Source organism: Drosophila subpulchrella, chromosome X (assembly GCF_014743375.2).
Source record: "Drosophila subpulchrella strain 33 F10 #4 breed RU33 chromosome X, RU_Dsub_v1.1 Primary Assembly, whole genome shotgun sequence".
Taxonomy (NCBI): domain Eukaryota; kingdom Metazoa; phylum Arthropoda; class Insecta; order Diptera; family Drosophilidae; genus Drosophila; species Drosophila subpulchrella.
The window spans coordinates 19,670,435-19,694,679 of NC_050613.1; the positions used below are offsets into that span (position 1 = coordinate 19,670,435).

At 47.3% G+C, this 24,245-nt stretch overlaps 4 protein-coding genes across 15 annotated transcripts; 3 read left to right on the forward strand and 1 right to left on the reverse strand.

Annotated features, from left to right (window-relative positions):
• LOC119556986 (protein halfway) lies at positions 1 to 3,720 on the forward strand. Its single transcript, XM_037869515.1, has 4 exons — positions 1 to 357; positions 1,425 to 2,299; positions 2,372 to 2,882; positions 2,948 to 3,720. The coding sequence occupies exons 1-4, from the start codon at positions 340 to 342 to the stop codon at positions 3,338 to 3,340; spliced, it is 1,797 nt and encodes a 598-aa protein (XP_037725443.1). The 5' UTR covers positions 1 to 339; the 3' UTR covers positions 3,341 to 3,720.
• Positions 3,710 to 24,168, reverse strand: LOC119556984 (coiled-coil domain-containing protein CG32809). Of its 12 annotated transcripts, none has more exons than XR_005220013.1 (19): positions 23,903 to 24,164; positions 22,661 to 22,815; positions 22,521 to 22,574; positions 22,317 to 22,459; positions 21,648 to 22,256; positions 16,584 to 16,674; positions 16,140 to 16,232; positions 15,568 to 15,682; positions 15,399 to 15,497; positions 13,951 to 14,114; positions 13,647 to 13,712; positions 13,476 to 13,559; positions 13,147 to 13,209; positions 12,551 to 13,013; positions 12,306 to 12,488; positions 12,112 to 12,205; positions 10,739 to 10,782; positions 7,846 to 8,034; positions 7,636 to 7,777 (listed from the first exon to the last, which is right to left on the reverse strand). XR_005220013.1 is itself a non-coding variant. In XM_037869506.1 (18 exons), the coding sequence occupies exons 2-18, from the start codon at positions 22,764 to 22,766 to the stop codon at positions 6,608 to 6,610; spliced, it is 3,783 nt and encodes a 1,260-aa protein (XP_037725434.1). In that variant the 5' UTR covers positions 22,767 to 22,815; positions 23,903 to 24,166; the 3' UTR covers positions 3,710 to 6,607. The 12 variants fall into 12 exon arrangements, 9 of the variants coding, with proteins under 9 accessions (XP_037725434.1, XP_037725433.1, XP_037725436.1 ...); XR_005220014.1 differs by having other exon boundaries at positions 7,665 to 7,790; XM_037869506.1 differs by lacking the exon at positions 10,739 to 10,782 and having other exon boundaries at positions 3,710 to 7,777; positions 22,521 to 22,571; positions 23,903 to 24,166.
• Positions 14,218 to 15,822, forward strand: LOC119556990. The gene is made up of 3 exons (XM_037869522.1): positions 14,218 to 14,659; positions 14,742 to 14,958; positions 15,012 to 15,822. Exons 1-3 carry the CDS (start codon positions 14,398 to 14,400, stop codon positions 15,400 to 15,402), a joined length of 870 nt encoding a protein of 289 aa, XP_037725450.1. The 5' UTR covers positions 14,218 to 14,397; the 3' UTR covers positions 15,403 to 15,822.
• LOC119556987 lies at positions 17,860 to 21,642 on the forward strand. The gene is made up of 5 exons (XM_037869516.1): positions 17,860 to 18,624; positions 19,813 to 19,906; positions 20,001 to 20,121; positions 20,368 to 20,589; positions 20,666 to 21,642. The coding sequence occupies exons 1-5, from the start codon at positions 18,057 to 18,059 to the stop codon at positions 21,350 to 21,352; spliced, it is 1,692 nt and encodes a 563-aa protein (XP_037725444.1). The 5' UTR covers positions 17,860 to 18,056; the 3' UTR covers positions 21,353 to 21,642.
• Positions 24,169 to 24,245: the final 77 nt, after the last annotated feature.

Sequence of the window (24,245 nt, forward strand, 5' to 3'; positions counted from 1 at the left end):
ACGCTGCGCGTAACAGTTTGCTTTTGTTTTGTTCGTGCTTCGCGAATTGAGTTGGATATTTTTGTTTTCCACACATTCTACGCGTCGGATTGAAGATTTTCATGTGAATTGGTGGCAGATCACTTGGCAGAGCAACCAAGTCCGTGAAACCGCCGAAAAATAGCTCCCTTGCGCTGGGACTGGGATGTGCGCAAATCATTTAAATTGTGGACACTTCCGTGTGATTATGATTCCTCATATGTCGAATTCCATTTGGTTCCCACGCCGCCCCATCAAGGAGTAAACTCATCCAGGATAAACTGGTTGAAGGTCCAGCGGAATCCAATTTTTAGAGGCGATATGTTAGCTTACTCCCACGTAAGTCCAATGCGCATGCAGTTCCACGAGTCTGTGTGGGTGTGGGTATATGGTATAGGGGCTATATATGCTGATATTGTATCTGAAAAATACTGTAAATTACTGATTTGCGCATATCTCTCGGTTCTGTGGGTGGGGTATTTACCCTCGGAACTCTTGAAAAAGGTACGAATTGTATGGTGCTATAAGTAGGCCCTATACCATATTACTATTTTGGGTATTAGTACAGTATATTCCTATAGCAAGGCCTAGATTTTATACCCTAACCAGTTAAATTATATTATTGGGATGTTGTGTACACTTAAGTACCCACCATAGTATATAAATATGATATAGAACTAAGACCTACAACGTATTCCATAACCACTTAAAATAAATTACTGGGTTATAGTATACACCTATGTATGCATTGCACTATTTTATTAAGATATAGATAAAGCACCTTCCTCTAGGAGTAACAGCAATTTACTATTTTATTATATAAAGCACGTTCCTTTCAAAAACAATAGCCAGTTAAAATATATTATTGGGATGTTTCATACTGCTATGTTGTTTCCAACAAGGCCCATGTTTCAGAAATAGCTCCACCATTCCGCCGAAACTGTCAATTTACCACCAACCGACCATCTAACCCGCCCACAATTGCTTCCCAACACAATTAATCTTTTTATTGGCCTTTTATCACATACGGATTCGATTCGATTCGTTAATTAATTGCCGAATTAGCGTGGCGGTGTCATTAGCAGTAAAGCCGCAAGACGCTAAATCGACTGGGTAAACAATTGGGAACCAGTTGGAGACCCTCCTCCGGATCCTCCACCCCCCCGGGGTGGTTTAGACCTTTCAACTGGTGCGTACAGGGTGCGCCTCCATTACCCTAATTACGGCCACTGGAGGACCGGACGAGCCAAGCCCTCGTCGGGCTAATTCGATTCGCAAACAAACGCGTCTGCTTGGGCAAATATTTGCATATGTACATCGAACGTGCGACTCGGTACTTTTCCCCATATTCCCCCATCCAGTTCACCATTCACATTCACTAATGTGCCATTTGATTGTCGTTTCAGGGCTTACGGCTCCTTCTGCTGCTCCTTGTGGTGGCAGGCGCATGCGCGCGGCCAGAAAACAGTCAGGACTCCTCCCCGCATCCGAATCCACATGCCGCGCTGGAGGAAGGTGAGCCAGGGACAGCCATACCGGCTCCTACATCCGCGGCCAATAATGTGGCCATAAGTGAAGCCACTACGGCATCAACTCCGCCGGAAACGGTGGCCCAAAGCGCATCCAATTCGGAATCTGCGACAGAAACGACAACCACAACAACAGCATCGGCCTCATCCTCGTCCACGTCCTCTTCCACCTCGACCACTTCGGCCGCCCCTCCTCCGCCGGCTGCTCCTGAAGTACCGGAGTACTTCAAGCATTGCTTCTATGCCGAGGAGCAGCTGTGCGGTGGCCCCACCTTCGACGGACGAACCGATGCCATCGAGGGCCAGGCCTCGACCACTCCCCAATCGGATTCCCAGAATAGAGGATCACTGGGAAACAGCCAATGCCAGTGCAAGGAGCATCCCGCGAAGCCCAACTCCTGGTACTGCTGCAACATATCGCAGCTGACTATGATCTCCAGCTGCAGCAACATATCCAAATGGATCAACCTGCACGTGCGCAACATGACCATGGAGGACATGGACCTGTCCAATCCCATTTTCCGATCACTGCAGTCGCTTGCCGTGACCGATGGCAACATCACGCGACTGGTGAACGCTTTTCCACGTCTCTCGGCTCTCAAATGCCTGAATATATCGAACAACAACATCTCGGAGATCCAGCCGCGGGCGGTAAAGGATGTGCCGCACCTGGAGTTTTTTGGCATGTCGAACAACAATCTGTCGCTGGTGCCGCATCGGAATCAGAACAAGAACATTACTCTGGATATCAGGTGAGGCACCTACACACACCTTCATGAATGTTCAGCAAATTAAAAATCCTAACTCAACGACTTCTCTTTCAGTGGCAACATGCGCATGCTGTGTAACCCACTCAACGAGATCATCTACAACGAATCCATTAATTTTGTAAATCCCAAGCACTCCTACTGCCAGTACAACGTCACCAGCACCTGGTTTCAGTCTACAGACAAGGTGTCCCTCGAGCAGTTGGAGAACAGAAAGCGTTGCATGACAAACTGTCCGGTTATTCCGAACTACGGTAGCTGCAATTGCACACTGCAGAATATCATGATCATTCAGGACAACCAGTCGAAGCCCCAGTGCCATGTAGACTGCTCCAATCTTGGCCTGGTGGAGCTACCGCAACGACTGCCGGACAACACATTTATGCTCAATATCACAAACAACAAGATAACCAGCCTGGGCGATTACTTCCAGACGAATCCCACCTACCACACCATCAATCGCCTTGTGGCCGACAACAATCAGATATCCTCCATCTATGAGTTCGAGGGTACCAAGTTCATCGAAACCTTCCAGCGCATCTACATGCGGAACAATTCACTGAGCAAGGTAAGTAAGCACAGACCTTATTTCCAAGCGGTTCCAGACTAAGAGTACTTAACAAAAATTTTCAGATTCCCGAGTATTTCCTAAATAATGCCCTGATGGACTCGGGTCTGGGTCGTCGTATCTACCTGGCTGGCAATAAGCTCCAGTGCGACTGCAATTCGGCCAAGACGTTGCAAAACTGGCTGAAGGAGCGCAGCTCCGACATACCCGACTACATGGAGATTCGCTGTCGCAATCTGCCCCAGAGTGTCATCGAGCTGCAGGAGGCCAAGCTGTGCCAATCCCCACCCGACTGGACCGACTACATATACTATTTAATAGCCGCCGAGGTCATACTGCTGCTGGCGCTTATTGCCAAGGTGTCCTACGACTATTGGGTCTTCAAGACGGCCGGCTATCTGCCATGGCCAGCTAGCAAAATGCCCAAGTTGCCCTGCGATTGGCTGTGTGAATCGTAGAGTTGTTTCCTCACCGGGGGGTTGTTCCTAGGTCATATAGAGCAACCGACAGACAGACAGAATACTTTGACCGTGACATAACTCACATGACAGAACGTATTTCCATACGTGTTCCATCTAATTCTATATATCCGACTGCGAAACTATGTGCCTTTTATATACATATGTGAACGATTTTTGTTGTTATTAGCCCTAAGAACTGTATGCATGTACTTGTCGTAATGTAGTGGGTGCATCTGGATATATATACACATATACAGAGTAAAGTTGATCAGATCAGAGTAAGCGCATATCTCGATATCAGTTTAGTCAGCAGATAAGTAAGAACAGCAGAGAACGACGACGAATAAATCAATAGACAAAGTCATGTTCAGAGTCCATTTTACGAATGATATTTATTGTTGTGGTTTGTTGTGATTTAAATAGAATAATTATTATTAAGAAAAAAATACGCACTTCTTAACTCTTTCGATGCAGCTTAAATCTGAATTGAGTTCTGCACCTGCAGGATTTCTGGTTTTAGATCGTCTCCGCCTACTTGGCGATACTAAATACCTTTTAGGATAAGGTGTAGGTGAATGGGACGAGTGCGTCTGCGAGTGTTTTTTTTTTTTTTGGTTGGTGTGTGATTGAGAGTGTGATTTGTTGTGTGCCTTTTTTAAGGAATATAATTGGGTGTACCATGCCATTTTTGAATTGGCCACGTTTCCTTGTATAACTTTATACTTAAATATCTTGAGTTGGTATTATTAGGGGACCTTTAAACACTGCCTTTCGCATAGTTCGTTATTTATTATCTTCGTATGCATGTATATATGTTCTTTTTTTAAATGTGTATTCGTTGCGTGATTTTGCATGTAAATATATGTTATACATATTCGTCGAATGGCGCTAAATAAATAATACAAATCTACTAACTTAGGTAAATATTTGTCTTTGTGTATATGTATGTAAATGAATTGAGCGCGCACCTAAGGGTTTACATATGTATGTGTTTTTGGCATTTTAGTCTTGAAGTCAAGTCTATTGCACCTGGGGGCATCTAAACTTATAGGGCCTCTCTATAGAAGATACGGGGCCATAAAGTATGTGTATGTATCGTCAGCAGAAGAAGCCTGGAGAAAGTGACCTGACCTTCTGGGGGGAGGGGGGTGTGGGTGGTTAGTGGATTGAGGGTGTGTATTTGAGCTATTGGATATACATATAATAGAACTATGAATTTATACATACATATATGTGAGTAGCAAGTAGCAGATACATATACTCTAAAATGTTCATTGTTACTTTTTCGTGTGGTGTTTGAGATCCTATGCTAAAACGCTCGACTTGTGCAGCTCCCCACCGAGGAGATCTCACTTAGACTTCGAAAATTGAACAATTCAAGGAATACGGGTGTTGTGAGTGTTTAATTGATATAAGAACGTGGCAGAGGTGCAACAAATTTCGTTTAAGTCGTGTGTTACAAGTAAATTTTAATTGTAAATTAGCCTATAATACTGAAGTGTAATACTGGCCGAGCAGTAAAAATAACAAATCGATGTGTGTGCATGAGTGTGCTGGTTGTCTTGTCCATCCACATCCACATTATGCCCCCCGAAACATCGGAATACATATATGTACATACTTATATTGTAGGGATATAGCATTGCTGATGTACCGATTCTCGGTTAACTTTGGGTTATTGGGATTTGCTAAAAACAATGCAGTCAAGAGATTTCGTCCACAAAATACCCGAAAGCCTAATAGAGTAGGGAGGAAAGAAAACCTGTCCATCTGTCACAGATTTTTTGGGCAATGCCCGTGATCGTGACCTACCTACAATGGATATGGTTTTGGGGTCTATGGGGACCTGGGTTCTGGGTTCTCGACCACCGACCACTGTTCGATGTTGCGTCTAGCGTTGAATGCATATAGAGCTAAGTATATGTGTATGTGTTACCCATTTGATAGGTGCATCGTGTAAACAATAAAACCATCGGTAGTCCGAAGTCTACACTCTCCGAAATTCCCATCAAGAATAACGAGATCGAAGTCTCTTTTTTTTTTTTAGGAATGGAAGGGGGAGTGCTCGTGGCCTTTTGTGGGGAATAAAATTAGCTAGTCATCGTTTAACAAAAATAAGTACAATATCTTTTTGCTTTCGTATTTCATATTGTATCTTGATGAGCTACATATATAGAACTATCAGTCTCACGTCCCATACCAAGGTAATAATAAAAATCTATGACATATTTTTAGTACATACGTAGATCCTGTACATGTGCATAATAGTTTGTTAATCGTAAATCGGCTTGTGTACGTACGACTGTGTAGTGTGTGGTGTAGCGTTATATGCTTTGCTATGCAGAAGTGTGTGTTGGTTGTTCTACGTGTGGTTGGTTGGTTGGTTGGTTGGTTGGGTTGGGTTCTGGCCAGGTCCTGGTTCCGGGATCCTGGATTTTTGATTTGGGATACGGGGTCAAGGGGCGCTGCTGGGGCATTGACACATCATCCACATTGCATGGATATATCTAGGCTTAGTGCTGGGTCTTATGGTGTTGCAGCCGGAGTCTTGCAATATGCTCGGGCTCTGATCCCTTCCCCTCCTGCTGCTCTTGACCTATATGACCTATAATTTCATCGAAACAACAACAAAAACACAACATGCAACAAGTACATCAATGTAAGCGAATACATACATAAATACATTCATCTGGGGCTTTTTACGCTGGTGCATAGGGTGTATGGTATATGGTATATGTGGTATGCTATACAACATTTCCTATGCCCGTTTCATATTTTTTTTTTTTTTTTGTTATGGAGGGTGCACAAATGGTGATTACGCATTAGACATACGGTTTTTGATTTGTGACTCGACTCAACTCGATTCGATATATGTATGTTTTCGTTTTTGTTTTAGTTTCGTTTCCGATCTTTAGCTTTGCGTTTTCACAGACAACACCTAACATACAACATCGGATGCTGGAGTTACTGGAGTTGTGCAAATACACATTTATGTACGACAATTAGATGATAGTATAAATACAAAAACCCTAACAAACGAAAAGGTAATCTTTGTCATTCATATTTCATTTGTAATCATCGTTTTTGTTCTGTTCTGTCGGAATCGGTATCAGTATCGGAATCGTAATCCACGCAAATATTGGGGATGGTGTTGATGGGGCCTCGACTAGAACTCGACTTGGACTAGTCTAGGCCGCAATTTCAGATGCTCCGCTCCGATTAAATGTCAATTTTAGCTTCGTTCCACGCCAATTTCCAGTTGTGTTAAAGTATCTCGGTCTCGTACAGCTGTTTAGTGGTCGTCGTATTGGCTGTCTGGTGTTGGGAATTCGAGTTGGAGTTCGCAGCAGCAGCGCCCGCACCAGCCGTTCCCGCAGCTCCTCCACCACCACCTACACCACCACCACCGCCGATCGCACCGCTCGTAGCATCACTGGCCACCACACCATTGGTAGCCGCAGCAGCAGCCGCCGCCGCCGCAGCTGCGGCTCCACTAGCCTCGCAGGCTAGGCTCAATGCGGCGATCTTCTGCTGGATGTTTGTCTCGCTGCCCAGCTTCCGGAGCAGCGTGCTGCTCCCGCCGCCGCCACCGGCCATGTCCTGCGATTGCGACGATGAGGACGAGGAGGGGCAGGCCACATCCACCGAGGGCAGCTTGCTCATCTGCTGCAACCGCTGGTACTGCTCCTGCAGCATCTTCTGCTTCTTTAGCAGCTCCTGGTGGCGCATCTCGAGAGCCACCTGACGCTGGACATGATCGTTGCCGGACTCATTGCCGCTCGAGTTGTCCCCGCTTGAGGTGTCGCCACTAACGACGAGGGGGACGACGGCGACGGGTTCACCCACTGGATGGACACTGTTTCCCATGGCATTCGAATTGACTGCGGCAACTGTGCTCTGTGGCACATTCGGGCTGGTTGGACTGGCCAGTGGACTGCGTGAGCTGGTGCGTGGCGGCGGAGGTGGCGGGATGCGCTTATGGCCCACCTTGGTGATCAATTCAGCGTTTCGCTCGGGCACGGGTGGCTTGCTGCTGCTGCTGCTGCTGCCGCCGTTGGCCATTGTACTCTCGCTGGCCCGCGGACCAGTCGGTGGCGGCGGCCCAGGAGGCAGTTCGCCATCCGACTCACTGGGATAGGAGTGCAGACGGCGCAGGCTGCCCATGTTGGTGTGCACCATTAGCTGTGCCTGGGAAGGCTGCGATTGCGATTGCTGGTGGGTGAGCACTCCGCGCTGAACCTGAGCCTGAGCCTGAACCTGAGCTTGAGCTGGCATACTGCCCGAGGCGACAGCGATGACCATGCTGCCGGTGGTCGCCTGCTGCATATTGACGCTCGCCTCCGTATAGAGACGGGCCTGCGATATTTGCGTGGTGACGGTGCTTTGTACTGCGGCCTGTGCGCTTTCATCGGATGCCGAATCTTCAGGGCGAATCTGCGGAGGGAGACTTGGACCCCTTGAGTTTGGCTGGGTATGGTGGATGGTTGGTAATGGGCTCTTACCTCGTATAGTTGCTGGTGTTGCTGCTGCTGTTGTTGCTGCTGCTGCTGCTGCTGCTGTTGTTGCTGTTGCTGTTGTTGGGCAATGGGCTTGGAGAATGTCTTGAGCTCATCTAGCAGAGCATCGAGTGCGTTTTCGGGTGCGAGTCCCCCGCTGAGAGCGAACGACCCCATCCTGGGTGTTGGGATTGGCTACAAGAACACACAATTTGGCGGTAAAACACAGGCACTAATGCAGCTCCCGCGAGGCGAAGATATATAGTACATAATATATATTTATAGTTGGTAGTCGAATAACATCTCACATTTATACATTCGGCAATTAGGTACTCAAATGGGACACATATTGTATATATTCTCGCAAATTAACTGATTACACATACACATCTGATACGATAACGATACGCAAGTAACCCAGCATTAAATATTGAAAAAGTATGTACTAAACGTAAAAGAAAACTTCGCTAGGTCGTTGAAAAAAATGGTGCAGTTGCATAGGAACGGATCATGCAGTGAAAAAAGCCGTCTTGCAGCTAAACTTTACTGAATAATCAAAAACAAATAGGAACACATATGGAAGGCTTCCATTGGAAGCTTATACATATTACATGATCGGTTGCCATATATAGAATGTCCAGTAAATCAAATGTATATTCACAAGCAGGCAACAAGCAAAGGTAAGCGTTCTACAAAGTTGAAGTGGGTGATATGGTATGATACGAAAATAATATATCCAAGACACAAGTATGTATAGTACATGGTATAATTAACGAATAACTTTAAAGACGCCGCGGCGGCGTATGAAACAGGGGAGATGCGGATGCGGATGCGATTGACAGATGATGGCTGGTTAGATTCCTGTATTATATGGTATGTAAGCTATAAGCTCTAAGCTGAAATAAATTGCAAGCCATGTGGGACGCATTCGTGGATTCTAAGGAGGTATTCACCGGTTACGATGCAGAATGTCGGGGGATAAGTGTCTTTCTATGTAGTATTGTATATCTGAGTTTCTATGGATCTTCCCTCATGTGCAGAGCTTTACCGGTACTAGATATCAGTTTTAGTTCAAGTCAAGATGAGGGTCTCTGATTGCTTAATTGGTACTTATGCTAGTTCTGATTTTGCTTCTGATTTTGATGATGATGGTTTTTTGGGGGGGAGGAACACACCTTTAGAGTGTGTTTGATGGGGGGGCTGATAGGTCGATGGATTGATAGATTGTTGAAACTTCAAAGACAACAATCGATGAGTGAGAACAGTGACTGAGAGTGATGACTGTTTGCATACTTGATTGACTGCAGTACAATTGGCCGTTCGATTGTCTGGTTTATGATTAATTGTTAGGTACTATATAGGTGGTTATGATTTGGGGGCGTGGTGGCTCGGAATGTTTGGTATGAGGGAGTTGGTTTAGTTTATGGGGAAGTAGCTGGTGTGTACGTACATAAACGGGGGTACACACACATATACATACATACATATTCTCTAATTCGTATATTTGTATATATACACACACATATCATATCATATGCGTTGATCGCAACTACAAAATATCAATTAAAAGTTAGACAGATAAGCTAGGTGAGCTCTTTTTCTTCAGCGGGAAGTGTTCGTACGATTAGAGTAAATGGACACATTTAATGAAAGGAATCCGGGAAGGGGCACTTAAACGAAATCCCTATTAAATCTTTATCTACATATCTCGGTATCTTTTTTGTTTAGCATTTGTTTTTGTGTTTTAATCTGTGTGCCACTTCCTGTTTCGTTGAATTCGTTTAAAGCTCAAACCAAAAGGTCGTTTGTATTCATATTGACCAATTAGTGTTCTCGGACAACAATGATTGATCACGTGACTGGGAGGATGGATGTTCAACCGGAACCGGAAGAGACCCAGGCAATCAAGTTTTTTATGCGAGCTGAACAAGAAGGAGGAGTGTACACATTTGGGAGGAGGAGACAAAGACAATACAACATATATGTATAACAAGGAACGAGCACCAACAGAAGACTTGCAAAGCAGCGAACTCTGAAAACAAAACTCCTCGTACGGATATGGGTGATTGGGTGGATGTGGCGGTGTATATTAACTTCAAGGCGTTCTTAAAGTCGGTACGGGAAAAATGGAAAACTGAGTCAAACAAAAGTGGGTGTTCGAATACATTAGCCCCTTTGAAAACACCAATCGGTGTGGATCGGTTCACAAGATTACTTCCATTTCTTTTTACCATACTGCTCGGTGGGGGACTCTTAGGCTTTTGCAATCGGAAAGCATGTGAAGAACACTAATTGTTTGGATTTCCCCTCAGGAATAGATTCTTAAGAAAGGCACAGAAGAGTGTCCCAAAAAGAGAGTCTTAATCAGAAGATTAGAATTACTGGGTACTGATTCAGATCGGAAATGGGATTTTGGGTATTTCTCAGGGCTTTCTGAATGGTAAGCACACAGACAGTCATTCAAATGGGCTTTATAAACTTATTTTTATACATATGTACATACGAACTGGGATATGTAGCTATGGGTTGGTTGTTTGGTTCTGGGGGTTGCGGTTTTTGGGAGTGTTCTTCTGGTGGCTTATGGACAGCTTTTTTTTTGATGAGATTTGGTATGGGTTTCGAGTTTATTACGAGTATTAGTTTAGTTAGAAGTTTATAGCAGTAGTAAATAGTATACAAAATATAAACTAGTATGTTTAATGCAGAGCAAATTATGTTTAGCAAAAAGAAAATTGAATTAATTTTATGATTTCATCTTTTTCAAAAAGGTTTCTTTGCTTTTTGGTTTTTATTATATTTTTGGTTTTGTTTTTGGATTTTTTCGGTTTGTTTTTATTTTTCATTTTTTTGTTTGTTTTGTAAATATTCTTTTTTTTATATTTGAATTTTCAGTCATTACTCAGTAATTGCCTCTTTGAAGTTTGAACTCCATCGCCAGTTAAACTATGTGGGTTGTAGTTGTTGTTGTAAACGTTATTCAATATGTTTGAGAAAAGGCAAAAAGAGAAAACGAAGGTAAACCTCATTTTATAAGACGTTAGCTTTGCTTTATAAATTAACGGTTGTGTTCTGTTTGATTATTTTGATATATTTTTGGTTCTCAGTATGTGATGATGATTGCAACTGGATACTTGGATATTTGATAATAGTTCTTATGAAATGTTTTGGGTATCTGTTATTGTAGCTGTGGTATTCGGTTGCTAGTTAAGTGTTCAAATATCTAAGACCCAACAGGGCAAGCTCAGAACAACAAGCTTGAGGAATGGAGGGGCGGCAAAGGGCAATAGCAGGGGCGAGTTCAGGTGGTCAAGGGCACAAGGGGTCACGGGGTCAAAGGGCAGGGTGTCCGGGTCAGTGGCTCAATTGGTAAAGCTTCGCGGTGCAATGCGATAGCTATCCCATTCGAATTTTTTTTTTTGTTTTTTGACTGGTTTGAATTTTGATACTGTAACTCTCGCTGAATGAATTTTGTTGAATGGTTACGAATAATTTTTGTGTGAAATGAACGATGAACCAAAACACTATTTATGTAACAACAGCCAATTGCAACTTAATCATAAGATAAACTCACAAAAGATAAACCGAAGACTACAAACGAATAAGTGTAAGGTAATCAAAGTTTTTTTTTTTTTGGTTGATACAATTAAGTGGGTTCGTATTCAATTTTGGCACAGTACCCAATTCAAATGGTTTATCACCGCCAAAACTCGAACTAGAGTGTTGGATGTTGGACAAGTTATTTACATACATCCAGAAATGTGCTTTTTCAGGACAGACAGAGAGAGGTACAGACGGACGGACCTGGTGGAAAAGCGGGGATTCGGTTCGCGGCACCTACATATATATATGTTATATTATATGTGATAATGTTTTTTTTTTTTTTTTTTTACTTGAAAGTATCGCAGGATCGCAGATTCGGGTGAAAGCTACGAGTCTCGAGAGAAGATCAGATCTTATCTGGTGAGGTGGATTCGAAATAAAAGCATAGCAAACTCGATATATGTTAGGACGAAAGCAACTAATCTCTGCGATAGAAATAGTGGAAACAATACTTTTATACATATGTATATATAGTCATGACACGTTATGGAGCGGTATAATATGTATATAAGTATATATGGAAATGGAGGAGCTGTGGCCAGGCCGCCTCATAACGCTTTTTTCGATTTCAATTTCGATTTCGATTTGGATTTGAACTAGCTCTGTGTACTGTGAACTGTCGCAGCAACACGGTTTAAATCTCTCCCGGGACCCTAGATGCATCGCACTCACCTTGTCCGGCGCCGAGATGTCCGCCGATCGCGGCGGCTCCTCACTAATAGTTGGCTCATTGGGCGGCAGCCGTTGCTCCTGCACGCTGGCCAAACTGCGGAGGCAAACACAAAAAAAATAGATAACCTCTGAATTTCGGAAGCGAGGAGCAGGTGATTGATGGATGGATGGCCACCGAATAAGGGGCTACAAACCGTTTGAGCGTCACCAGGGTGCCAGTTAGTTTCTTGCAGCGACGCAGCGCCGACTCCAAGCGATCGGGCTCTTCTTTAAGGAACTTTTCTTCTCGCACCACCTTCTCCATCTCGTTGGACAGGATGCAGCGCAAGCCATTCGAAAGGGCCGGGAACTTGAGCTTCAGCTCGGCTACAGTTTTGCTGAAAGAGGAATCAGTGGGGTATCAGGCTTAATTTTGCCCATCATTGTATCATCCACTCACCTAGCCCGACTTAGCACCAAGGCCATGTCCTCCACGGCGGTCATGTTGACGCGAGTGCGACGATTGATTACCTCACCGCGCAAATTCTCCACCGATCCCTCCAGGTCGCTGAGGTCCTTCTCCAGTCGGATTACCTCCTGCTTGTACAGCTCCTCCTCGCGCGAAATGCGAGTGGCATCCTGGTCGCCCTGGTGATCCCAAAAGCTGCCGCTGCTCGCCAGCAGGGTGGCGCGAATGCGCATAAACGTGCCCTTGATGTCCTCGCGCACGGCGACGGCCTGGGCCTGGGAGAGGCGCCTCAGGGTGCGGACCTCCATGCGCAGGTCCTTGGCCTTCTTCTGCAGACCGCGCAGATGGTTGTACACCTCGGGGGCCAGTGCGATGTCCGCTCGGTAGCTGGGATGGGCGGTCTGGGCCAACACGATCGGTTTGGGCGGCGGCGGAGGCTTTAGGCGGTCGCGCTCTAAGAGGGCAGGGTGTCATATCAAATAAGGTGGGGAAAACTCTCGGGAAAGGGGGGAAATGTTTTCACAACACATAGGAAAACGTGGCTGAGGCATGCGTGACGGTTTATGGTTTATGGGTAACGTTCTTACCTTGTGACGAGGTGCGTGGTAGGGTGGACGACTTGATTGCCGGCTTGGTTGGCTTTGTGTCAGCTGTAAGATCCACGCCCATTTCGGAGGCAATGGGAGGCAGTGGTGAGAAAGGGGAAACGGATGGGTTGCATTGTGTCTAGAAAGCGATCAAAGCCACACCATTACCTTACACTCAGAACAAAAATCGCCAAAAACATATATATTACAATATTCGAAAAGGTTTAATAAAATATATTACAGAGTTTCCATTGGAAACCATGTGCCCCAGAAATTTAAGGAATTCTAACAATTTTCATTCTGAGTGTTAGGGTGTGTAAATAATTTACCGGCATGTAGAGGATTGTGAGACTTTGGTATTCCCTGTATATCATCGCTAAACGATACGGACTTCTCAAAGGACACGGATTTTTCTGCAAAACAAGGACAAGACATGTGACATGTGGCTGTTGAGAGAGGCTTCGGAGGATTGGGTTTCCTGGTTTTTGGGTGAGACTTACGGCACGAGTTTTTGCCCAACTTGGGAGCTTTCTCCCGAATGTACAGCTCGTCCCCGGAGCCGTTGGCTGCGCAGCGTGCGGAAGAGAGAACAAATGAGATATGCATGTAATTAGGGACCGGACATTCGCATCTAAGATCTTAAGAAGTTCCCCCGCGAGATCCTGAGCTCTTAAGTTCTACAAAGCAGTGCCAGGCGGTGCAGCCAACAGTGCTCCAAGCTAAGCGGGTGCGCCGATTACACAACATCTAGGGGGGTTTCCGGGGATTCAGATTCGGAAGATGTTCCCGAATCCGGACACATACCTTGCATCTGTGACGGCACGACCAGGTAGTTGGAATCCAATGTGGGCACAGCCAGCGGGGCAATCTGTGGATTCTGGTTGACCAGAGCCTTCTGCACCAGGCCCGTCAGGTTGGCCAGCTGTCGTTCCATGTGCTCCACGCGAATCCGATGCAAATCCTCTGGCCTGCAAGTGGGTAAGCAAAAAAAAAGTCGCGGAATCAGTACACAACTTACGAACAAATTAACAAACAAAAAAAAACTTGTCTCCAAGTGTTGAGTGCCGCTTATTGGGCCACACATCCGCTGGCACTGCATCGCTCCAATTGCGCAGCCAAGCCTATGCATCCGTCATCGCAGCCCAGACACCGGAATTGGAATTGCTATCGGAATCTAAATTCGAATCCAAGTTGAAGTCGAAACGCGCTGGTCGCAACAACACTTAGCTCAGGGGAGCGTGAACCGAAAGAATGCAGACGTTCTCTCTCTTTCTGCGATGCGACTTCGATATACCCTCTACTCCATCCCATGTACATATCCCCTGTGCCAGATCCCCTCCAGCTGGTACCAATATACCCGTCGTTTCGCTGGGCAATCGTTGGCACGCAATGCCGGTGGTGACGCCGGTGGTCCGCTTTCGCAGTCGTCAATGGAAGGCAACTCGGAGCGGTGGCAGTGCAAGAACCAGTGCACCAAGAGAGCTTGCAGCCAAAACCATGACTACCTGCAGTGGTATGTACCAATCCATATTCCACTCAATTGGGTAACCATTTACCAACATGGCCCTGGACTCATGACGAATCCGAATGGTCAGTGGTCAGCACACCAGCGCGGTTCGCCAGCTGCCTTGTTAACTTTCAGATGGACGAGCTGCTGCTGCTGCAGAAGTCAGTGATGAGAATGGAGGAGCAGGACAAGGCCAGCATGCCCATTCCGATGACCACTGAATGTCCGGAGCAGAAGGCGGAGACGGATGGACCACCATCGCAATCGCAGCTGCCGGAGCGAATGGCCTTGATGGCTGCAGATCGGTAAGACTGCTTTAGTGCTGCCATAGGGTGCATCTATAAAGAGACCATTGCAGGGGTGAGCACGATACCACCGGCTCCAGTGGTCCCTGGCACTCGCATCCACAACCGCATCCGACCTCCTGGATGGAACCGAAGCCCTCCAAGTTGCAGACCCTGTTCCAGATCAGCATCACGGCCTTGGCCTTTCTCTCCTTCGGCGGCTATCTGCTCTGCCTGATCGTACAGGCCATCAAGAGCAAGGGTACCACCTATTTCCATCCGGTGGCCACGGCCACCACCACCTCATCCAATGGCAATGTGAAGCGCATCAAGGTATACCGGCGCAGCAAGCGCAATTCTGCTGCGCCCAAGGGAATCGGCACATATCTGCCCAACCTACTGCAGCAGGACTACGCCTCATACCAGCAAGCTGTGCGGGATCGCGGATGGAGCATGCTCACCTAGTTGGATCGTATATCTGGTTGCCGCGATGCGTTAGACGATTGGGTCCCACCTTGATGCCGTACAGTGCGTACTGATCCTCGGTCATGGTTCCGTCACTGTGAATGGAAATGGTATTTTGGGGAATAAGTAATGATTCACCTGCTCCCCCACTCCATATCCCTTCACCTCTGCTCCTCGTCGATAATAGGCGCCACCACAGTGCCCCTTGTGCCGTATTGACTGTAATACGGCTCCTCATAGTTCCCACGGCTGCTGCGCTCCGGCGAACTGGTGTATCCGTCTGTAAAGGCATTCTGCTTGGTTAAAACAGCGACTTTGATTGGTAGATATAGTACATTTATGATATATATAGGTGGGTAGTTGATAACTAAGTGTGTTACTCGGTACTCTAACATTTGGTAGTTAAATTTAGGACTAACGAAACGCAATAAATAAAACATAAGATCAATTCGTAATGAAACGGATGGGATGCATGATTGGGGCCGCATAAATGAATGCTTTCCGATTGGTATTGGTATTATGTTAAGTGCACTGCCAATATCGTATTATATTTGAATTTGTAATCTGTAATTTGAATTTGAATTTCCAGCGTTTCCATAAAGCAAGCGCAAGCCAATGGATGATCAAATGTACACAATGTGTAATGTACTGTTCACATTCCACACATACTGTTTATAAGTATGGGAAATGGAAGCGATATTAGCTATAATTGGATAGAAAGGCAAATTCTCGTGTACCTGGAATGCTGTATAACTGATCCGGGGTGTAGGGAAACAGGGGTTCCATGCTACCCCTTGAATTGAGTGATCTGAGTGGTTTCACAGGTGCTCCTTTTTCGGTTTCGATTCAGATTGGTTCGGTTCATTTTCGGGTTTGAGTGTTGTTAATGGGTTAATGGATGGAACATGAATCATATTTAGACTTGGCTTTCACTGGAGAATGCGCATGACTGCGGGAGAACTGAACTGAACCGAACAACGTAAGCCCGCCAAAAATACTGAATACTGAAGTCCCGGGAAGGAAGTAGGAGGCAAACGGGGCAGGGAGGATCACCTGAGAAGGAAGGAGTAGGAGGAGGTTCGGTAACGGTTCGGTATTGGTCAACTCAAAACATGGGTCCACTACTCGGATAGAATGGAAAGAATACGGAATTAGTCGACAGCTTCGACCATGCTACCCACCCATCGACACCTTGTTGCGTTCTGATGAGTACATGCCGCGGGGCAATGTCTGCGACGAGCCCACGTAGTAGGGTGCCGGTTGTTTCCCAATCTGAAAGATAGATGGATAAACGTTGTTTCGGATTAGTTCATGGATTCGCCGGAGGGCAGTGGCAGTAGCAATCGCAGGGACAGGGACAGGGGCATGCCTATTTTGATTAACACTGCCAATTGGCCTTCGTTCAAGTAGTGAAATGAAATGTCCAATATGGTTTCTCTTCTCTTTAATGACTATTCGTGGCCTATCCCTAACATTGCGCACAGACACGTACTCGTAAGCACACTGAGAGAAAAGTCTAGATGTAATAACCAATTTGCAATAATACATTCTTTATACAGGTAAGAAAGCAGATATACAAAACTCATTATTATTTCCTAAGCGGCACAAATAATTATTATATTATATGTGAAATTTAAATATATATTATCTGTATTCATCAAGAATATCTCTAAAACTCATTATTATTTATCAAGCTGCACAAATATTCATTATAATCTAAGTGAAATTGAAATATATCTGTTATTATTTGAGTTATTACCCACAAAACTCAGGGAAATAATACCGAAATCAAATTCATCTAATACTAAAATGAACCAGCTCTAAGTTTTAAAACCTTTTTTGGGATAGTCCCTTATAAAGTTTATTTCGGAATAGATATTTATAATCTTGTACATAGTTTTCAGTCCACCAACATTGGTTCAGCCTGTTGTTTTAATTGGGATCCCAGCGCTGACTTGTGGCCATGGCAAGATGAATAACAGTTAATTGGCACATGTACCTACATGTACCCACCCACCACTCGATCAATCCGATCCACTCACTTGCCAAATTAGCCAATTCAAATCTTTTTCCTGCCTGAGTAGTAGAGGGTATCATTGGGGATCAGTGGGTTGAGCTACATCGTTAGTTATCCAGACAATTCTGGGCTCATTACGTTATGGATTTGCAAATTAGGTGCTGGATGATTATCAAACTGCACCGATCCCTGGAGTGCAGCAAGTGCAAGTGGTTGGCTCATTCAACGCCTGCTACGGCAGACCCACAGTCACAGCCGCCTCAGCCCACAGACCTCAACCAGTTTCAGATTCAGTTTCGATTTCAATACAACAATTTTACAATTTGTTACAACTGAGCGCGACTGGCGGCCAGCTGAGCAGAGTGGCGCTTGGAACTCGGAGCTGGGAGCTCGGCAGAGCTGATGTTTTTGTTACGGAGGCAGCGGCTGGGTTTTCGGCGCAACTCAACCTGGCTGTGGCGCATGCGTGGATGATTAGTGAAGTGCGAGACATCGCGGCAATCGGACGTTGCAGACGCGTGGAAGATCGAATCTTCCAGACCCAGATTGAGACTCAGATTCAGATTCAGATACAGATAAAGACCCATATTGCATCCATACTTAATCAGAGATACGGCTACCAAGATACAGATACGAAATGGCACCGAGCCTGTCTTTAATTTTTGTCAGTGTCGTGCTCCTAAACGCAGTGGCCTCCTTCGCCTGGAAGCCCATCGCGGGATCCCCCAGCGGGATTAGCAGCACTGGCAGCTCAGCCTCCTACAGCCTCAAGCAATCGCATCCAGGGTCGGCGAGCAGCAGCCATGAGATGTCCACTAGCTTTTCGCAGTTCTCACCGGGCAGTGAAAAAGAATCCACCGACGACGACGAGGATGATCTGCTCCTGGGCAGAGCGGCTATTGTGAACGGCGTGGATGCGGGCGCCTCGGTGGCATCCCATCATGCATCTGGCATCAGCTTTGCCGATCATGTGGAGGACCAATACGAGTCGTACAGTATTGAGGACGAGACGCCCAAGGAGCCGCTGACCTTCACGCGGACGCCACTTTACGGTGCCGACCGGTGCAGCGTCAAGAAGTTCGCCTTTAATCAGGACGGCGAGGTAGAGTACGGCAATCGGATGCCAGAGCTGGACCAGTTCACCCTCTGCTTCTGGATGCGATTCACTAACCACAGCGGCGACCACGTCCTCTTGACCTACGAGGGTGAGTCAGGTTGGGTTGGGTTGGGCTTGGCTTGGGTGGTAGTTTAAAGGTGGGAATGGAGATCAGCCTGTCACCGTGACTTGCGATACAATAGCTCCACAATGACCACTGTTGCATAAGCGGCAAGACAACGGGAGATGGGGGGGAGTGGTCGGCTTAGAGTCTGGTCTCTGGTGACGGACGTCGATCTTTTGATGGGCCACCGCTTTGGCTAAAGAGACCTTCGCTGTGGGCAATGAAATTTCATTTGTGAATTTGTGGGCCACGCTCCGGCGATCGCACCTGGCTGCGAAAGTGAAAGGAAGCCCACTTCCTGATGCAAGTCAGCATAAGACGACAGGTTGCCACCGCTCTTGGTTTGATGGTCAACGATGCTGAGATGATGATGATGATGACGATGAAGGCTGCTAAAGATTATGATGGTCTTTGGTTGAGAAGTGGTGCTATACAAGAGGCGGCTGGCTGACAATGTCTTGCTATTTTTAAGATTTGCTTTGTTTTCCAACGTCTTGAATTTTTGGAAATTTCTTCAACTACCCCATGACGCCGTAGTCTTTGCCACCGTTGGTCTTAGTTTTCTTGTTGTGCTGCTGCTGCTGTTGTTGTTGTTTTTGTTGTTGTCGTTGCGGTCGCATTACATAAGCGATAATTTACCTGTTTCCAGTTGGATGTCTCGTCGGCATTGTTGGTGTCGCACTCAGCTTGAGCTTCAGCTGTGGGCCTTAGCATTTGACATAATTCCAAAGCCTCATTTCAAGTAGCGGGGATCAACGATCAGCGATCAGCAATCGGTGATCAGCAGTGGGGCTTCCGGATTTACAATACCCAGCCCGTTCCGCCGCTAGGAAGTGTTTAATTTTCTCACACAGCCGGTGCTGCGTGCGGTGATTCATATTTAAATGTATGCATATGTGCCTGGCAAGCCTAACAGGATTTGCCGCTTGCCGGTTTTATAACTCAGCTATAACCGAGCTCCTCGCACGGATGGGCTTCCGGATCTCCTGGGTTATGGCTCTCTGTTATGGCTTACATAATAATAATAATAATAATGGTAAGGGTAAGGGTTAGGGTTTAGGGTAAGGGAAGCATTCTGCAGTTGGGTAATACTGCTCCGATTTCGCAATCTGCATCGTCAACTATTACCAATCTGATCCACTTGCGCTTATCCATCCATTCACGCATTCACAGCTGGAAAGGAACCACGCGAGGTGCAAATCTGGGTCGCAAATGCGCAGAATTCCAGTTTCCTTTCGATGGCCATAAAAGGTCAGCAAATGTACAGGTGAGTCGAAACGAGACGCAAACGCAACCGCAACCATCCATCAATCGATGCAGTCACCAATCTATCCATCCAATCTTTATCGTTTCTGGGCAAGATTGAACTACCCGCTGAAAATGCGGCAGTGGCATCACATGTGCAGCTCATGGAATGGCAAGACGGGCGAGTGGCAGGCATGGCTGAAGGCAGAACGCATTGGGCGTGGCTTCCACAACTCGGTGAGTATGAATGGACTCCAATTACGCTGCCAATTGCGAAAATGCCAAATACATACATGCATATATGTAACAGCGGTCGGTCGCGTCCCATAGGGAAGAGCTCTGCCGCCACGCGCACAGTGTACACATCGATATGCTGTGCTGTGCAAATTACTCATAAAAATGAAAGATTGTATTGTGTGCCGACCGCTGAAACGACCCCATTTTCACTTTCGCTTGCTGTAATCGCCACTTTAATCTCTGCAGTTAGTGGGTCATAAAATCCCAGCGAACGGCAAGCTGCGCTCCGGTGGAAGTTCAGTCACCGGCGAGGTGAGCCATGGCCTGCACTTCGAGATGACGCTGGTCCAGGTCTACCGGGTGGCACTCAGTGCCGGCAAGGCACATCGCGACCACAAGCACCACCATGTCCACCACTTCGACCACGAGGGCCAGGAGCTCTCCAGTACCACTCGTGCCCCACCCTCGGTGAGTGTATAGTCAAAGATTTCTGTTCTTCCAGTAGGACCCGGCCTTGTAACACTCCTCCTCCTCCTCTCCTCAGATCAATCGTCCCCAGCCCATGCACACACTGCTGGCCAGTGGACAGATCCCCACTAGGGTGCGCATCAACTTGGCCAACCCACCGCCACAGCCGCCGTCGGCAAATGGAGCTGCCGCGCCCGCTCCTGCTGCATCCACTGATCCCGCCCAGCAGGGCATCACCATCAATACGAACTTCGTCAATGGACAGATCAATGCGGGATCGCGACTGGTTGCCCAGCAGCTGCTGGGACTCTCGCCGGGCGGACAACTGCAAGCCAATCGCTTCCAGATGCTGAGCAACTCGGCCAACGTGAAGTTTATCGATGAAACCGAAACCCACATCCAGTTCAAGCGGGAGGCTGAAACCTCCAAGAAGCTACAGAAGCGCGGCCTGGTTTTGCTGGACGATGGATCTGTGGTGGACGACGGATCCGGAACAGATTCCAATCTAATCTACAATGGACTCGCCGACTTCGGCGGCCAGCAGTTCAAGCAGGACCTGACGCTCAAGATGAGCCTGGAGGAGGAGATCAGCACGCACGACCGGGAGCCCGCCGAGGAGGAGGTGAAGGCGGTGATGGCCATCTGCAGTAGTTGCCAAACGGAGCCCTTCCAGGGCGCCATTGTGTTCGCGTGGAAGGATGTGCGCGAGCACATGAACAACGCCCTCAAGGGCCTCAGTGTGGGTCCGTGCGGCAACTTCTAGTTGTCCAAGGACCGTGTCCAAGGACCCCAGCTTGAGCTTTCCCATTCCCCATTTTCCCTGTCTGTTTTTTTTTTTTGTTTGTTTCTTTCTATATGGTGTGGGCACCTTCAGTCCCACATGTCCATGTGGGAGTCAACGCTTTACACTGGCGCCACCAGGGCCCTCCCAACAATCCTTGACTCGCTCATGGACACCCATCCACATTGCCATTCCCATTCTCAATCCCTATCCCAATTCCACACCCTAGCAATTACGCGGTGATATTGAATAAAGGACTATTTAAATCAAAACTCACCTTTGACTTGTGAATGTGCTGGTGCTTGTAATCCGAATCGAACTCCGGCTCGCTGAAGTAGCTCTGATCCTGGTCCCAGTTGGCCTGCGCCGGGGGCAGGGGCTGGGGTATGCCCGGGCCGCCGGGCAGGATCTGGGGCGGGGCCGCCACCTCGGTGGACTCGAATAGGCGCAGCACGGAGCGATCACGTATCTCGCGAAGATGCGAGCGTACATCCTCCAGCTCATAGAACATGTCCTTGCTGGCATCATGGATGTAGATCTTTACATTCGGCCCCTCCAAATACGACATTGTCAGCTGGCGCGGGAACGAGCGCACGAACAGGGCGCGTACCGTGTCGATCGAGGTGATCTCGTTGGGCAGCAGGGCGCGCTTCGTCTCCGAGCGGTACTGCAGAAAGACCAGGCCCAGCGGGCGCTCCAGTGTTTTGGAGGGCGTGCGTACCACGGGGAGCGAGGAGCGCTGCTTGCCGCCCCTCCGGAAACCGGTGCTGGCCGTTTCCACCTCCGACATGATGCCCGGATCGTCGTCGAACAGAGGCCCCTGATTAACGGGTGCATAGCCCCGCATCGGCTGGTTCTTCTTGTTCTTTTGGGCGCGCGTGCTCATCTGCAAAAGGGATAATAGCAGAATGGTTAGGGATCCCTTATCCTGGCGGATGCGCCTCACCTCCAGATCCATGGCGCGCTGCTGCTGGGGCGCCATCTGATGAGCATGGGGATGCTGGGAGCCGCCGTAGACCAACATGTCGCCGCCGAGCGTGTGCCGTCGTGGATCATCGCGACGCATGGCTCGTCGTCGTTCGTCGCCACCTGGGAAAAAGAGACACTCATGTACATCATGTTGAGCACTCCTCCTGGTCATTGGACTTACCCTGTTCGTTTGGCGGAAGTCGTCCCGATTTCGCTTCATTCTGCCAGTCTTCTTCTGAAAGAGAGCCACCACAGAGTTAGTTGGTTGCCCACATACCATCCCGTTCTCTCCTCCTGAGAATTCCACTATACGATACTTACCGCCTTCCCTTCCCTTGCGCTTCTTCTTTGAGGAGGAGCTGCTGCTGCCGCAGGCGCTCTGGTTAGAGGAGGCGCTCTTGTCTTTGCTCTTCCAGCGGATCAACATCCTGCTCTATGCTCTTGCGGCTCTGTGTGGCTCAGTGGATAAGTTGCAGCTGCATGAGGAGGAAGGATGGGGAAACGGGGCGTATGGGTAATATGAAAATGCCACTGAACTTTGTTTACGTTTGATATACCGGCAACAACACGCTGAACCGCCCACACACACACACATACACACTGACAGTATGCAACTTTGGTGTAGATAAACCATATACATATGCTCGCCCACATCCTGGGACCCTACCCTACCCCACCCTACCCTACTCCACACAGTGGGGGTGCGGGGGAGTGGCACCTATCCAAGTGCCCAATGCAAAAAACATGCAACGAAGTGCGCAAACTCTGCAGCACGGAATGAAGCAGGACCGAGCTGAAGGCGTGGACTGGAGCTGGATCTGGAACTGCATATGGATCTGGATCTGGACAGCAAAGATGAGGCTCTGTCAGTCAGTAAACTGTGTCAAAAACCTTTCGTTTGACTCTAAAGAGAGCATCATAATTTGAAAAACTCATATCCGCAGTTAATGAGACAGAAATATTGCCCATTTCCAAAAATGTATTATATAAACTATCATTTTTTGAGTTACATTGAGTTACACACTCAGCTGCATGTTCATATACATTTTGCCTGTTGTTCCCAAAACACTGGCTCCGTGGAAGGGGCACAGAACAGACATGTGTACATACGAAACATGGTATACTTTTAAGTGCACGCACTTCACGGGTTTTTTGTGTGCCTGTGTATACTCATCCACCCACATCCACACATCCCATCGGCATTATTGCGAGGGCACTAAAGGAATTTTTGATTAGATTTAGGTGCGGTGCCTTCAGCTCAATCCCGTTTTTTTTTTTTTGTCTTTCGCCCTCGAGAACACCTTTATTTGTGTCAAAAACATCCAGTTTCCAGTTTGGGAAAGGGGTGGTAACATGGAAACAAGAACACGAACTTGTGGTTGTTGACTTTTCCACACACGTCAGCGGTTAGTTGGCTGCATTCCGTGGAGTTTTCACAGAGGATCTCCTACTGTATCCTTTCTCTACCTTGTATACCTATGCACATATGAGGGTGTGTGGGCGGTTCATTGGGACACTGACACCGCCGGCGGTGTTTCTGGCTTTTTCTGGTACTGCACTTGCCTTGCCGTTTCCAAATCGGATTCAGAAAGGTTCCACAATTGATGGGGCTCCAAGTTCTAGGCCCGACCGTAGCTCATGGTTTTTTTGGACAGCTCACCGTGTGTCCTTAAAATGTAGATTTAATTCAACACAAACACTCGACACTGCACTCAGCTATCAGCCAGCAGCTATCAGGAGCCAGGACTTAGGACTCAGGACTCGGGACTCGGCCACCGACGACGCAGCATAACGGCAGAAGAGCAGAAATATTTCTGGTATATCTACACCGGAAAGCGTTTCCGCCCTAGCCGAATGAAGTCTGCGTGGTTGGGTTTTTGCGGCGCATGCGTGGGCATTCGCTGGG